At 40.3% G+C, this 13,560-nt stretch overlaps 1 protein-coding gene across 1 annotated transcript in view; it reads left to right on the plus strand.

Moving 5' to 3' along the window:
* myo10l1 (myosin X, like 1) overlaps nucleotides 1-13,560 on the plus strand; it is a 92,669-nt gene that overhangs the window by 44,900 nt on the left and 34,209 nt on the right. Inside the window, exons 5-11 of the mRNA XM_060918709.1 lie at nucleotides 1,523-1,651; nucleotides 1,809-1,933; nucleotides 4,837-4,850; nucleotides 4,974-5,058; nucleotides 5,168-5,274; nucleotides 9,080-9,209; nucleotides 10,260-10,378. Of these exons, the coding sequence (XP_060774692.1) occupies nucleotides 1,523-1,651; nucleotides 1,809-1,933; nucleotides 4,837-4,850; nucleotides 4,974-5,058; nucleotides 5,168-5,274; nucleotides 9,080-9,209; nucleotides 10,260-10,378 (709 nt within the window). The remainder of the gene's footprint in view (nucleotides 1-1,522; nucleotides 1,652-1,808; nucleotides 1,934-4,836; nucleotides 4,851-4,973; nucleotides 5,059-5,167; nucleotides 5,275-9,079; nucleotides 9,210-10,259; nucleotides 10,379-13,560) is intronic.

Genomic DNA, 13,560 nt, shown 5'->3' on the forward strand with positions numbered 1-13,560 from the left:
ACCAATCCACAGTCAGACAGATTGTGTACAAATGGAGGAAATTCAAGACCATTGTTACCCTCCCCAGGAGTGGTCAACCAACAAAGATCACTCCAAGAGCAAGGCGTGTAATAGTCGGCGAGGTCACAAAGCACCCCAGGGTAACGTCTAAGCAACTGAAGGCCTCTCTCACATTGGCTAATGTTAATGTTCATGAGTCCACCATCAGGAGAACACTGAACAACAATGGTGTGCATGGCAGGGTTGCAAGGAGAAAGCCACTGCTCTCCAAAAAGAACACTGCTGCTCGTCTGCAGTTTGCTAAAGATCACGTGGACAAGCCAGAAGGCTATTGGAAAAATGTTTTGTGGACGGATGAGACCAAAGTAGAACTTTTTGGTTTAAATGAGAAGCGTTATGTTTGGAGAAAGGAAAATACTGCATTCCAGCATAAGAACCTTATCCCATCTGTGAAACATGGTGGTGGTAGTATCATGGTTTGGGCCTGTTTTGCTGCATCTGGGCCAGGACGGCTTGCCATCATTGATGGAACAATGAATTCTGAATTATCCCAGCGAATTCTAAAGGAAAATGTCAGGACATCTGTCCATGAACTGAATGTCAAGAGAAGGTGGGACATGCAGCAAGACAAAGACCCTAAGCACACAAGTCATTCTACCAAAGAATGGTTAAAGAAGAATAAAGTTAATGTTTTGGAATGGCCAAGTCAAAGTCCTGACCTTAATCCAATCGAAATGTTGTGGAAGGACCTGAAGCGAGCAGTTCATGTGAGGAAACCCACCAACATCCCAGAGTTGAAGCTGTTCTGTACGGAGGAACGGGCTAAAATTCCTCCAAGCCGGTGTGCAGGACTGATCAACAGTTACCGCAAACGTTTAGTTGCAGTTATTGCTGCACAAGGGGGTCACACCAGATACTGAAAGCAATGGTTCACATACTTTTGCCACTCACAGATATGTAATATTGGATCATTTTCCTCAATAAATAAATGACAAAGTATAATATTTTTGTCTCATTTGTTCAACTGGGTTCTCTTTATCTACTTTTATGACTTGTGTGAAAATCTGATGACGTTTTAGGTCAGGTTTAATAGATTAATAGGTATAGCCAATAAAATTGGTACAATACAGCATGAAGTAGAACAGTATACTATGATACATTGGTTATTATAATGTATGCTATACTGTAGTAGATTAAATAGATATACTATACTCATATACTACAGTTTAGTAAATAAAGTTTTTTTAGCATACATGTTTTTTTAAATGTCTTTTTTGTAGAGCATCCAACATACCTCCACCATTCCTCATTGTTGGCTTCTGGCTCAGATGTTATGTCTCACAACAAGTGAAATCTAATAGAGCCTATTTGTTGTGTTTAATCTTATTTGCGCTTGTGGCCTGAAATCTGAGTTTTATTACTTCTGCTCCAGAAGAGCCTTGGGACTCTATTAGCACTAACAGCATCTCTGGACAAATAAGACTAATGTCTGATAAATATTTGTGGTGTGTGTGTGTTTTAGTGGAGAGAGCGGAGCTGGTAAAACAGAAAGCACTAAACTTCTGCTCCAGTTTTTGTCTGTCATGAGTCAGAATTCAGCGGGTGCTCCGGAGAAAGCCACCTGCGTCGAAAAAGCCATCATGCAGAGCAGGTCAACACATAAACACATAAACACACATGCAACTACAACGCAGTGTGAGAAATCGCAGTTCTGCTGCTCTGTTTGTGAACTGTTTACATGCCTTTATGCGGTATGTGCTGTCTGTCTGAGAAATCACTTTCTTTCCTGGCCTCTTTGCTTTCCAAAGCCCGATCATGGAAGCATTTGGAAACGCCAAAACTGTTTACAACAACAATTCCAGTCGCTTCGGAAAGTTCATCCAGCTTCATTTCAGTCAGAGCGGGAACATCCAAGGAGGCTGCATCGTTGACTGTATCCTACTCATCAACACACCACTGATATACTGTATGTAGAGGATATTACATGGTGGCGTGAAGATATGAAGTTTATTTTCAAGTGAGTGACGCGAACGAGTGATGTATTTTTCAACACGAAAAGATAAACTTCATATCTTCATGCCACTGTGTAATGTTCTTTATATTATATTATATTATATTATATTATATTATATTATATTATATTATATTATATTATATTATATTATATTATATTATATTATATGGACACATCCACAAAAAAGTTAATCAAAATAATTTTTATTGTGAACTGGCTCACCATTTTGACAGCACGCATCTAGTCAGTGCAAAAACACTGGGAGTGACGTCATCAGAGTTAAATATCAGGAATTATTATACACACAGGACACTTTTTCGATGGAATAAAAACACATGTTCTATTCCCTTCTAGCGGGTTTCATTCATTTGGTTTGATAGCATGCAATATTGTTAGCATATCGCTTATCCTACGTGTATTACGTCACTCTACCCAATGAAGAATGAGCGTTGAATATGGTTTACGATATTGCATGGTTCTCAAGAAAACATGACGTCACACGTCGGAGATGTAAAATTTCCGCCCGAGTGAGCGACTGGGACAATTTGTGAACAAACAAGACTGCCAGGTTTGCTTCGTTTAAAAAAAATACGGAAGATTTTGAGAGAATTTTGAAAGAGAAAGACGCATTGAACACCTGAAACGAATGTGTATGTCTAATAATAATAATATTGGCTGGCTTTTTTTCATGATAGCTGAATGGAATATATCTGATATACCATGAAAAAAAAGCCAGCTAAAGTTATTTAAATATGTCACTCAGATCTGCGATGTATTTCATATGAAAAATGTGAGTTTTTCAACACGAGAAGATCAACTTCACATCTTCAAGCCAATATGTGATTTTCGTTTTATTATATCGGCACGTTCACAAACAAAAATTACCCAAATTTATGAAAGCAATTCATCAATTTCGTCACAAGTGACATATTGAGATTTATGTCACTGTTTTGGTTCTCCATGTCCAAGATGGGGCTTGGATGAAAAATACGAGTGGTGAGTGGCGCATTTCCCAGTGTCCATATCATATATACACATACTATATGTACTGTATGTTTTATTTTTCTAAGCAGCAGCCAGACAGTCTGTTCCTGAACCTTTACTGTACATCGATGTACAACCCCGATTCCAAAAAAGTTGGGACAAAGTACAAATTGTAAATAAAAATGGAATGCAATGATGTGGAAGTTTCAAAATTCCATATTTTATTCAGAATAGAACATAGATGACATATCAAATGTTTAAACTGAGAAAATGTATCATTTAAAGAGAAAAATTAGGTGATTTTAAATTTCATGACAACAACACATCTCAAAAAAGTTGGGACAAGGCCATGTTTCCCACTGTGAGACATCCCCTTTTCTCTTTACAACAGTCTGTAAACGTCTGGGGACTGAGGAGACAAGTTGCTCAAGTTTAGGGATAGGAATGTTAACCCATTCTTGTCTAATGTAGGATTCTAGTTGCTCAACTGTCTTAGGTCTTTTTTGTCGCATCTTCCGTTTTATGATGCGCCAAATGTTTTCTATGGGTGAAAGATCTGGACTGCAGGCTGGCCAGTTCAGTACCCGGACCCTTCTTCTACGCAGCCATGATGCTGTAATTGATGCAGTATGTGGTTTGGCATTGTCATGTTGGAAAATGCAAGGTCTTCCCTGAAAGAGACGTCGTCTGGATGGGAGCATATGTTGCTCTAGAACCTGGATATACCTTTCAGCATTGATGGTGTCTTTCCAGATGCGTAAGCTGCCCATGCCACATGCACTAATGCAACCCCATACCATCAGAGATGCAGGCTTCTGAACTGAGCGCTGATAACAACTTGGGTCATCCTTCTCCTCTTTAGTCCGAATGACACGGCGTCCCTGATTTCCATAAAGAACTTCAAATTTTGATTCGTCTGACCACAGAACAGTTTTCCACTTAGCCACAGTCCATTTTAAATGAGCCTTGGCCCAGAGAAGACGTCTGCGCTTCTGGATCGTGTTTAGATACGGCTTCTTCTTTGAACTATAGAGTTTTAGCTGGCAACGGCGGATGGCACGGTGAATTGTGTTCACAGATAATGTTCTCTGGAAATATTCCTGAGCCCATTTTGTGATTTCCAATACAGAAGCATGCCTGTATGTGATGCAGTGCCGTCTAAGGGCCCGAAGATCACGGGCACCCAGTATGGTTTTCCGGCCTTGACCCTTACGCACAGAGATTCTTCCAGATTCTCTGAATCTTTTGATGATATTATGCACTGTAGATGATGATATGTTCAAACTCTTTGCAATTTTACACTGTCGAACTCCTTTCTGATATTGCTCCACTATTTGTCGGCGCAGAATTAGGGGGATTGGTGATCCTCTTCCCATCTTTACGTCTGAGAGCCGCTGCCACTCCAAGATGCTCTTTTTATACCCAGTCATGTTAATGACCTATTGCCAATTGACCTAATGAGTTGCAATTTGGTCCTCCAGCTGTTCCTTTTTTGTACCTTTAACTTTTCCAGCCTCTTATTGCCCCTGTCCCAACTTTTTTGAGATGTGTTGCTGTCATGAAATTTCAAATGAGCCAATATTTGGCATGAAATTTCAAAATGTCTCACTTTCGACATTTGATATGTTGTCTGTGTTCTATTGTGAATACAATATCAGTTTTTGAGATTTGTAAATTATTGCATTCCGTTTTTATTTACAATTTGTACTTTGTCCCAACTTTTTTGGAATCGGGGTTGTATCTATCTGTATGTTCTCTAAGACCAAGGACTACACCATCATATAGACAAGCAATCATTGTTCCAAACAATCTTTTTTTTCTTAACTTCTCTTCTTTAGATTTGCTTGAAAAGGTAACTAAAGTCGCCTTTATTCACCTGGGACGGGAAAATGTCCACTAAATGCCCTCGCTGAGGTTTGTATAAAATGTCACAGAGGAAAGTTGCTGAGAATCTGAGCTTGTTTTTTCGTTCCAGAACCGTGTGGTCAGACAGAACCCTGGAGAGAGAAACTATCACATCTTCTACGCACTGCTGGCTGGTGCTGATACAGGGCAGAAAGGTGGAGAAACAAATCAACACACACATAGCATGTACACAGTTCAGTATAAAAAATATTGGTAACAGAGCAAAAAAATAATAATAATAATTTTTTTTTAAATTTTGTGCAGAAATGTATTATCTGGCCGAAACCCCTGAGTTGTTTCATTACCTGAGTCAGTCTGGATGTGTGAAGGACCGCAACCTGGACGACAAGAAGCTGTACAACAGTGTCATGGTGAGACGGACGTTTGACTTTTGGGGTTGTTGATGCTGAGAGATGCTCCTTCTTGTTTTGTAGCTGCACGTCTCAGCAGTAACGCGATACACACTTGGATGAGGTTGCCAGATTGATAGAGAGCACAAAAGTGCTGATAAACTCTGTAGTGTCAGAAATAAAGCGTACTTTATATACCCTTAGTGTTGAGGTGATACCATGAAAAAGACTCGACTTGTACCTAATTACCTAATTCAAGGTAAAACCAAAAATAAATAAATGCACCCTTGATGGTACGACAAGCAAACATACCTTTATTTCATGGAGCGTGTAGCTCTGAACAGGACTTAGACAGACTACAGATCTTCTAAACCTAAGATCTGTGTTAGTAAGTACAATTTTCCGTTTTCTAGAAAGTACTGTCTATAGAACCATCAAGCGCTCCAAAGGGGAACACGCATCCCATTGAACACACGCAGCTTTAGTAGGCACATCAGGTGAGAATTCAAATTCAATCCAAATTACTTGAAACTGCTCTCACTGAATTCAGAATTGAATGCGAACAACAGACTTTTTACAGAATTAAAATATGTTTGTCCGTTCTTCAGATATTACAAATCAAAGATTGAAGAAACGGCTTAATTTTTATTAAACGGCTGTAATATTCTGTCTGAGGGTCACATGGTCCAAAATGGGCCTCATTAACCAATGAGGTCAAATGTTTTTTCTTCATAACTTTTCTATTTTTCAAGATAGTTACATGGAAATTGGCAGGAACATAGATGGTTGTATACTGAATACAAAGTTTGAAAAATTAGTAAAAACAAATGTCGCAAATTAGTATTTAATTTGTATTAATTATGCTAATTTGCACTATTCCGCACTACCTCATCTTAACAGCTGCTAGTTTGTTTATACTGCTTATTTCTTGCTTACCTGCTATACCTCAAGTGCCCTTGACTGTTTTATTTGAACCAATTGATGTGTGTGTGTGTGTGTGTGTATGTACTGTATGTACAACCCCGATTCCAAAAAAGTTGGGACAAAGTACAAATTGTAAATAAAAACGGAATGCAATGATGTGGAAGTTTCAAAATTCCATATTATTCAGAATAGAACATAGATGACATATCAAATGTTTAAACTGAGAAAATGTATCATTTAAAGAAAAATTAGGTGATTTTAAATTTCATGACAACAACACATCTCAAAAAAGTTGGGACAAGGCCATGTTTACCACTGTGAGACATCCCCTTTTCTCTTTACAACAGTCTGTAAACGTCTGGGGACTGAGGAGACAAGTTGCTCAAGTTTAGGGATAGGAATGTTAACCCATTCTTGTCTAATGTAGGATTCTAGTTGCTCAACTGTCTTAGGTCTTTTTTGTCGTATCTTCCGTTTTATGATGTGCCAAATGTTTTCTATGGGTGAAAGATCTGGACTGCAGGCTGGCCAGTTCAGTACCCGGACCCTTCTTCTACGCAGCCATGATGCTGTAATTGATGCAGTATGTGGTTTGGCATTGTCATGTTGGAAAATGCAAGGTCTTCCCTGAAAGAGACGTCGTCTGGATGGGAGCATATGTTGCTCTAGAACCTGGATATACCTTTCAGCATTGATGGTGTCTTTCCAGATGTGTAAGCTGCCCATGCCACACGCACTAATGCAACCCCATACCATCAGAGATGCAGGCTTCTGAACTGAGTGCTGATAACAACTCGGGTCGTCCTTCTCCTCTTTAGTCCGAATGACACGGCGTCCCTGATTTCCATAAAGAACTTCAAATTTTGATTCGTCTGACCACAGAACAGTTTTCCACTTTGCCACAGTCCATTTTAAATGAGCCTTGGCCCAGAGAAGACGTCTGCGCTTCTGGATCATGTTTAGATACGGCTTCTTCTTTGAACGACGGCGGATGGCACGGTGAATTGTATTCACAGATAATGTTCTCTGGAAATATTCCTGAGCCCATTTTGTGATTTCCAATACAGAAGCATGCCTGTATGTGATGCAGTGCCGTCTAAGGGCCCGAAGATCACGGGCACCCAGTATGGTTTTCCGGCCTTGACCCTTACGCACAGAGATTCTTCCAGATTCTCCTTTCTGATATTGCTCCGCTATTTGTCGGTGCAGAATTAGGGGGATTGGTGATCCTCTTCCCATCTTTACTTCTGAGAGCCGCTGCCACTCCAAGATGCTCTTTTTATACCCAGTCATGTTAATGACCTATTGCCAATTCACCTAATAAGTTGCAATTTGGTCCTCCAGCTGTTCCTTTTTTGTACCTTTAACTTTTCCAGCCTCTTATTGCCCCGTCCCAACTTTTTTGAGATGTGTTGCTGTCATGAAATTTCAAATGAGCCAATATTTGGCATGAAATTTCAAAATGTCTCACTTTCGACATTTGATATGTTGTCTATGTTCTATTGTGAATACAATATCAGTTTTTGAGATTTGTAAATTATTGCATTCCGTTTTTATTTACAATTTGTACTTTGTCCCAACTTTTTTGGAATCGGGGTTGTATATATGAGTGTTTAGTCTACGTCTAGTTCATATCTAGAGTGTTTATACTGTTTATATTGTCTGTTTGAGTGTTTAGCCTGTGTGTAGTTCTTATCTAGTGTTTATACTGTTTATATTGTCTGAGTGTTTAGTCTATGTTTTGTTCTTATCTAGTGTTTATACTGTTTATATTGTTTGTCTGAGTGTTTAGTCTATGTGTAGTTCCTATCTAGAGTGTTTATACTGTTTATATTGTTTGTTTTTTCAATTATTCTATTTTTATTTTTATTTATTGCATTGCCTGTTTGCACCGTGGGTCAGAGAGGACTGAAATTTCATCTGTGCTGTATGTCGAGCATGTATAGCATATTTGATAATAAAGTTGACTTGACTTGACTTGACTAATTAGGTAAAAACATTAAATTGGTACACTCAGTAAAAAAGTAATAAAAGAAGATCTTTGTGCTCTGTAGGCCTTTGTGTTTCTCAAAAGTAGGGCCTACTAGCGTTAATATAAAATAATATAAATGATTATTTTGATTAATATTCAGATACTTTCAAGGCGAACCTTGAAAAAAACAGTCTGATCCACATCCAATAAACAATTCACATTAACTGAACTGAAATCAACATTCACGTTTCTGACTTCCGGTTTTTTAAACTCTCACTCCGACCACTAAGATCTCAATATTTTTCATCAAAACAACTACAATTATATTCTAAAATAGTTATTTATTGACATGAATCAGTTTGATTTGAAGAAATAAGTAGGTAAAGCTATGAAAACTCACTTCAAAGTCTTCCGTGACTCATAACATCAAAACTCGCAGACGGAAAATTTTGCCGAATCCTTCATCAGAAACAGTGAGCGCGAGAGAACATCCCTATAAAAGTGATCTGATTGATATTGACGAGTAATCCAGTGGGAAACCGATCAGAAGAGAGAGAGAGCCTGACCGCTTTCCTGTGACTCAAAAAGAAAAGCAGCAGCAGTTTCCCGGTGTCCTATGAGCAGAGTTTTTACTCTGTTGCACCGACTTCAACCTGCCGTTACTCCCAAAGTACTGAACAGATCTTAACCAGATACATTTCTTTGGAAAGCAGAGATTATAAGCTTTTTAATGATCAAATTAACATTAGAAAGTATTCAAGAGTTAAGCAATGACAGATTTTTAAACTTAGATGAGCGTCTGCATGGACAATTTTCACAGCACGGCCAGCGAGCGTCTGGTACGCTTAGCTTTAGACTGTGTGCATTTTCACAGCTACACTCACAAAGACTCATTCAAACATTCTCTCTCTCTCTCTCTCTATGTTTTAGGAAGCGCTGAAAGTGCTGGAGTTCAGTGAGGAGGAGATCAGAGACATGTTCAAGCTGCTGTCTGGTGTCCTGCAGCTGGGCAACATTGAGTTCATGACAGCAGGGGGCGCTCAGATCACCACCCAACAGGGTGCGAACAGTACCTCCTGTGAACTAGAAGGGCACTTGGTAGATTGTGTACCTCCGCCATGCCACATATTAGAATATCCAGATGTTTACTATGTTTATATACATATCCAGATTTTCTAATCAAACTCTTATCAGTTGTTCCTTGGCTCATGGCTCACCTTTCCTCCAAATTTCATCCAAATCTGTTCACTACTTTTTGACTTACTGTATGTTAGGAACAAACTGTGTTGGAGGAGGTAATAAGGGGACATCTGATCTGGTACATGATGCAGTAAAGCCTTTCTTGGTGAAAATGTGTTCAAATATATGATACATGTGTTATTTGTGTGCCACTGAGTATATCGGAGACGTCTGACACCGACGTAGATTAAAACATACAGTCGTGTGCAAAAGTCTTCGGCACATGTAAAGAAATGCTGTAGACCAAAAGTGGCTTAAAAAATAACGAAATGAAATGTTTCAACATTAAAAAAAAATACAGTGAGCCATAATAAATGAAACAAAGTCAATATTTGGTGTGAGACGACCCTTTGCTTTAAAAAACAAAACAAAACACCAAAACCCAGTAGCCTTCATTATGTTTTCTTTTTTAATCTGAAAAGTGTTCTCTTATTAATGGAATATGCTGTGCATATACAAACTTTTTTTTCTGTAACGTTTAATTTTGTGCTGGGGAAAAAAATGAACATTTGGAACTCTAAAATATATATATTTTTGCTGACTCGATAATGGAGAAGTCATAAAATAGAAATCTATGACAAAGTTTGTATGAAAAAAAATAGGAGGGCTAAGACTTTTGCTCAGAACTGTGTGTGTAAACTGAGTATATTAAAATATTCTGGCATGATACTTTAAAAATGACAAATATAAAATCGAACATGAAGGAAAATGTTTGGCAATTTTAAAAAAATTCAAGTCCGTGTGAATTCTTCTTCTTCTTCGTCTTCTTCTGCCAAGCTATTTCAAAGAAATTGATTCTTTGAGTAACAACAAACAGGAAAAAACCATCATCATCATCATCATCATGTTTGTGTTTTTTTCCTCTCCGCAGTGATCACTAACGTCAGTGAGCTTCTGGCCCTGGACTCATTCCAGCTGTCTGAAGTTTTGACTCAGCGCTCCATCATCCTGAGAGGAGAAGAGATCTGTTCGCCGCTTACTATAGAGCAGGTAGCACACATTTACACAAAATTTCATAAGCACACTTTCAGTCTAAGGACGTGTCAGAAAAGTTCTAATTCTAAACTCTGGACAAATGTTCAGCTGTCAGTATCAGTCAAAACTATTCAGTATTACAGCTTATCAATATCATTATCTCATCTCATCTCATTATCTCTAGCCGCTTTATCCTTCTACAGGGTCGCAGGCAAGCTGGAGCCTATCCCAGCTGACTACGGGCGAAAGGTGGGGTACACCCTGGACAAGTCGCCAGGTCATCACAGGGCTGACACATAGACAACCATTCACACTCAATTTAGAGTCACCAGTTAACCTAACCTGCATGTCTTTGGACTGTGGGGGAAACCGGAGCACCCGGAGGAAACCCACGCGGACACGGGGAGAACATGCAAACTCCACACAGAAAGGCCCTCGCTGGCCCCGGGGCTCGAACCCAGGACCTTCTTGCTGTGAGGCGACAGCGCTAACCACTACACCACCGTGCCGCTGGTAGCACACATTTACACAAAATTTCACAAACACACTTTCAATTTAAGGACGTGTCAGAAAAGTTCTAATTCTAAACTCTGGACAAATGTTCAGCTGTCAGTATCAGTCAAAACTATTCAGTATTACAGCTTATCAATATCATTATCATATCATAAATTATTGGATATCAATTGGATGCCAGACCTTTTTTTAATTATTATTTGTAATTGTGCGGCACGGTGGTGTAGTGGTTAGCGCTGTCGCCTCACAGCAAGAAGGTCTGGGTTCGAGCCCCGTGGCCGGCGAGGGCCTTTCTGTGTGGAGTTTGCATGTTCTCCCCGTGTCCGCGTGGGTTTCCTCCGGGTGCTCCGGTTTCCCCCACAGTCCAAAGACATGCAGGTTAGGTTAACTGGTGACTCTAAATTGACCGTAGGTGTGAATGTGAGTGTGAATTAGCCTGGCTAACGCGACTTCAAAGCTCTACGAGCTATTGGTCTGGCCAAGTTATTAAGCCAAACCGTTTCCCAAAGGCGTGGTTGACCCACCTCCCTGAAATGCCTCAGTTTGCTACTGGTCGAAGCCAGAAAAGGCTGTGACGAAGCTTAAACCAATCACATCACTCTTTCCTCTGACGTATGTGACGCGACGGAAACTGCTCGAGTAACAGGAAGAAGATAAATACCTCCAGGGCTGCTCTTTGCTCCGTTTTCAATGAGAACTTCCCGTTGAATGCTTTCAATACAGCATGTACCGCTGTGTTAAAGGCTTGCCGCTGCTCCATGTTCGTGATGTGAATGAAGCGCTTCCGGCATAGATTCTGTAAACAATCTATGGCTTCCGGTCGCAGTTCTACTACGTCACTGCCTTGAACACGCCTCTACCCAGGGCCGTTGGAGATGCTCAAAGTTGATTGGTTCCCGATTTTTTTTGTGGAGCTTGGAAATGCTGTAGATAGCCTGCCTGGCCAGACTAAGCTCGGAACAGGCCCTCGTGTTGCGTCACGCTTAGGATGGGCGGGCCCAGGCTAAGTGTGAATGGTTGTCTCTGTCTATGTGTCAGCCTTGTGATGACCTGGCGACTTGTCCAGGGTGTACCCCGCCTTTCACCCGTAGTCAGCTGGGATAGGCTCCAGCTTGCCTGCGACCCTGTAGAACAGGATAAAGCGGCTAGAGATAATGAGATGAGATGAGATTTGTAATTGTATGCAATTTTTTAAAATCAGACATCAGTGTTGGTTAACTACAGTGGGGCAAAAAAGTATTTAGTCAGTCACCAATTGTGCAAGTTCTCCCACTCAAAAAGATGAGAGAGGCCTGTAATTTTCATCATAGGTATACCTCAACGATGAGAAACAAAATGAGAAAAAAAAATCCACAAAATCACATTGTCTGATTTTCAAAGAATTTATTTGCAAATTATGGTGGAAAATAAGTATTTGGTCAATAACAAAAGTTCATCTCAATACTTTGTTATATACCCTTTGTTGGCAATGACAGAGGTCAAACGTTTTCTGTAAGTCTTAACAAGGTTTTCACACAGTGTTGCTGGTATTTTGGCCCATTCCTCCATGCAGATCTCCTCTAGAGCAGTGATGTTTTGGGGCTGTCGCTGGGCAACACGGACTTTCATCTCCCTCCAAAGATTTTCTATGGGGTTGAGATCTGGAGACTGGCTAGGCCTCTCCAGGACCGTGAAATGCTTCCTACGAAGCCACTCCTTCGTTGCCCGGGTGGTGTGTTTGAGATCATTGTCATGCTGAAAGACCCAGCCACATTTCATCTTCAATGCCCTTGAATTGGATGGAGGTTTTCACTCAAAATCTCAGGATACATGGCCTCATGCATTCTTTCTTTTACACGGATCAGTCGTCCTGGTCCCTTTGCAGAAAAACAGCCCCAAAGCATGATGTTTCCACCCCCATGCTTCACAGTAGGTATGGTGTTCTTTGGATGCAACTCAGCATTCTTTCTCCTCCAAACACACCAAGTTGAGTTTTTACCAAAAAGTTCTATTTTGGTTTCATCTGACCATATGACGTTCTCCCAATCCTCTTCTGGATCATCCAAATGCTCTCTAGCAAACTTCAGACGGGCCTGGACATGTACTAGCTTAAGCAGGGGGACACGTCTGGCACTGCAGGATTTGAGTCCCTGGTGGCGTAGTGTGTTACTGATGGTAGCCTTTGTTACTTTGGTCTCTGCAGTTCATTCACTAGGTACCCCTGTGTGGTTCTGGGATTTTTGCTCACTGTTCTTGTGATCATTTTGACCCCACGGGGTGAGATCTTGCGTGGAGCCCCAGATCGAGGGAGATTATCAGTGGTCTTGTATGTCTTCCATTTTCTAATAATTGCTCCCACAGTTGATTTCTTCACACCAAGCTGCTTACCTATTGCAGATTCAGTCTTCCCAGCCTGGTGCAGGTCTACAATTTTGTTTCTGGTGTCCTTTGACAGCTGTTTGGTCTTGGCCATAGTGAAGTTTGGAGTGTGAGTGTTTGAGGTTGTGGACAGGTGTCTTTTATACTGATGACGAGTTCAAACAGGTGCCATTAATACAGGTAACGAGTGGAGGACAGAGGAGCCTATTAAAGAAGTTGTGACAGGTCTGTGAGAGCCAGAAATCTTGCTTGTTTGTAGGTGACCAAATACTTATTTTACCGAGGAATTTACCAATTAATTCATTAAAAATCCTACAATGTGATTT

Source organism: Neoarius graeffei, chromosome 4 (assembly GCF_027579695.1).
Source record: "Neoarius graeffei isolate fNeoGra1 chromosome 4, fNeoGra1.pri, whole genome shotgun sequence".
Taxonomy (NCBI): Eukaryota; Metazoa; Chordata; class Actinopteri; order Siluriformes; family Ariidae; genus Neoarius; species Neoarius graeffei.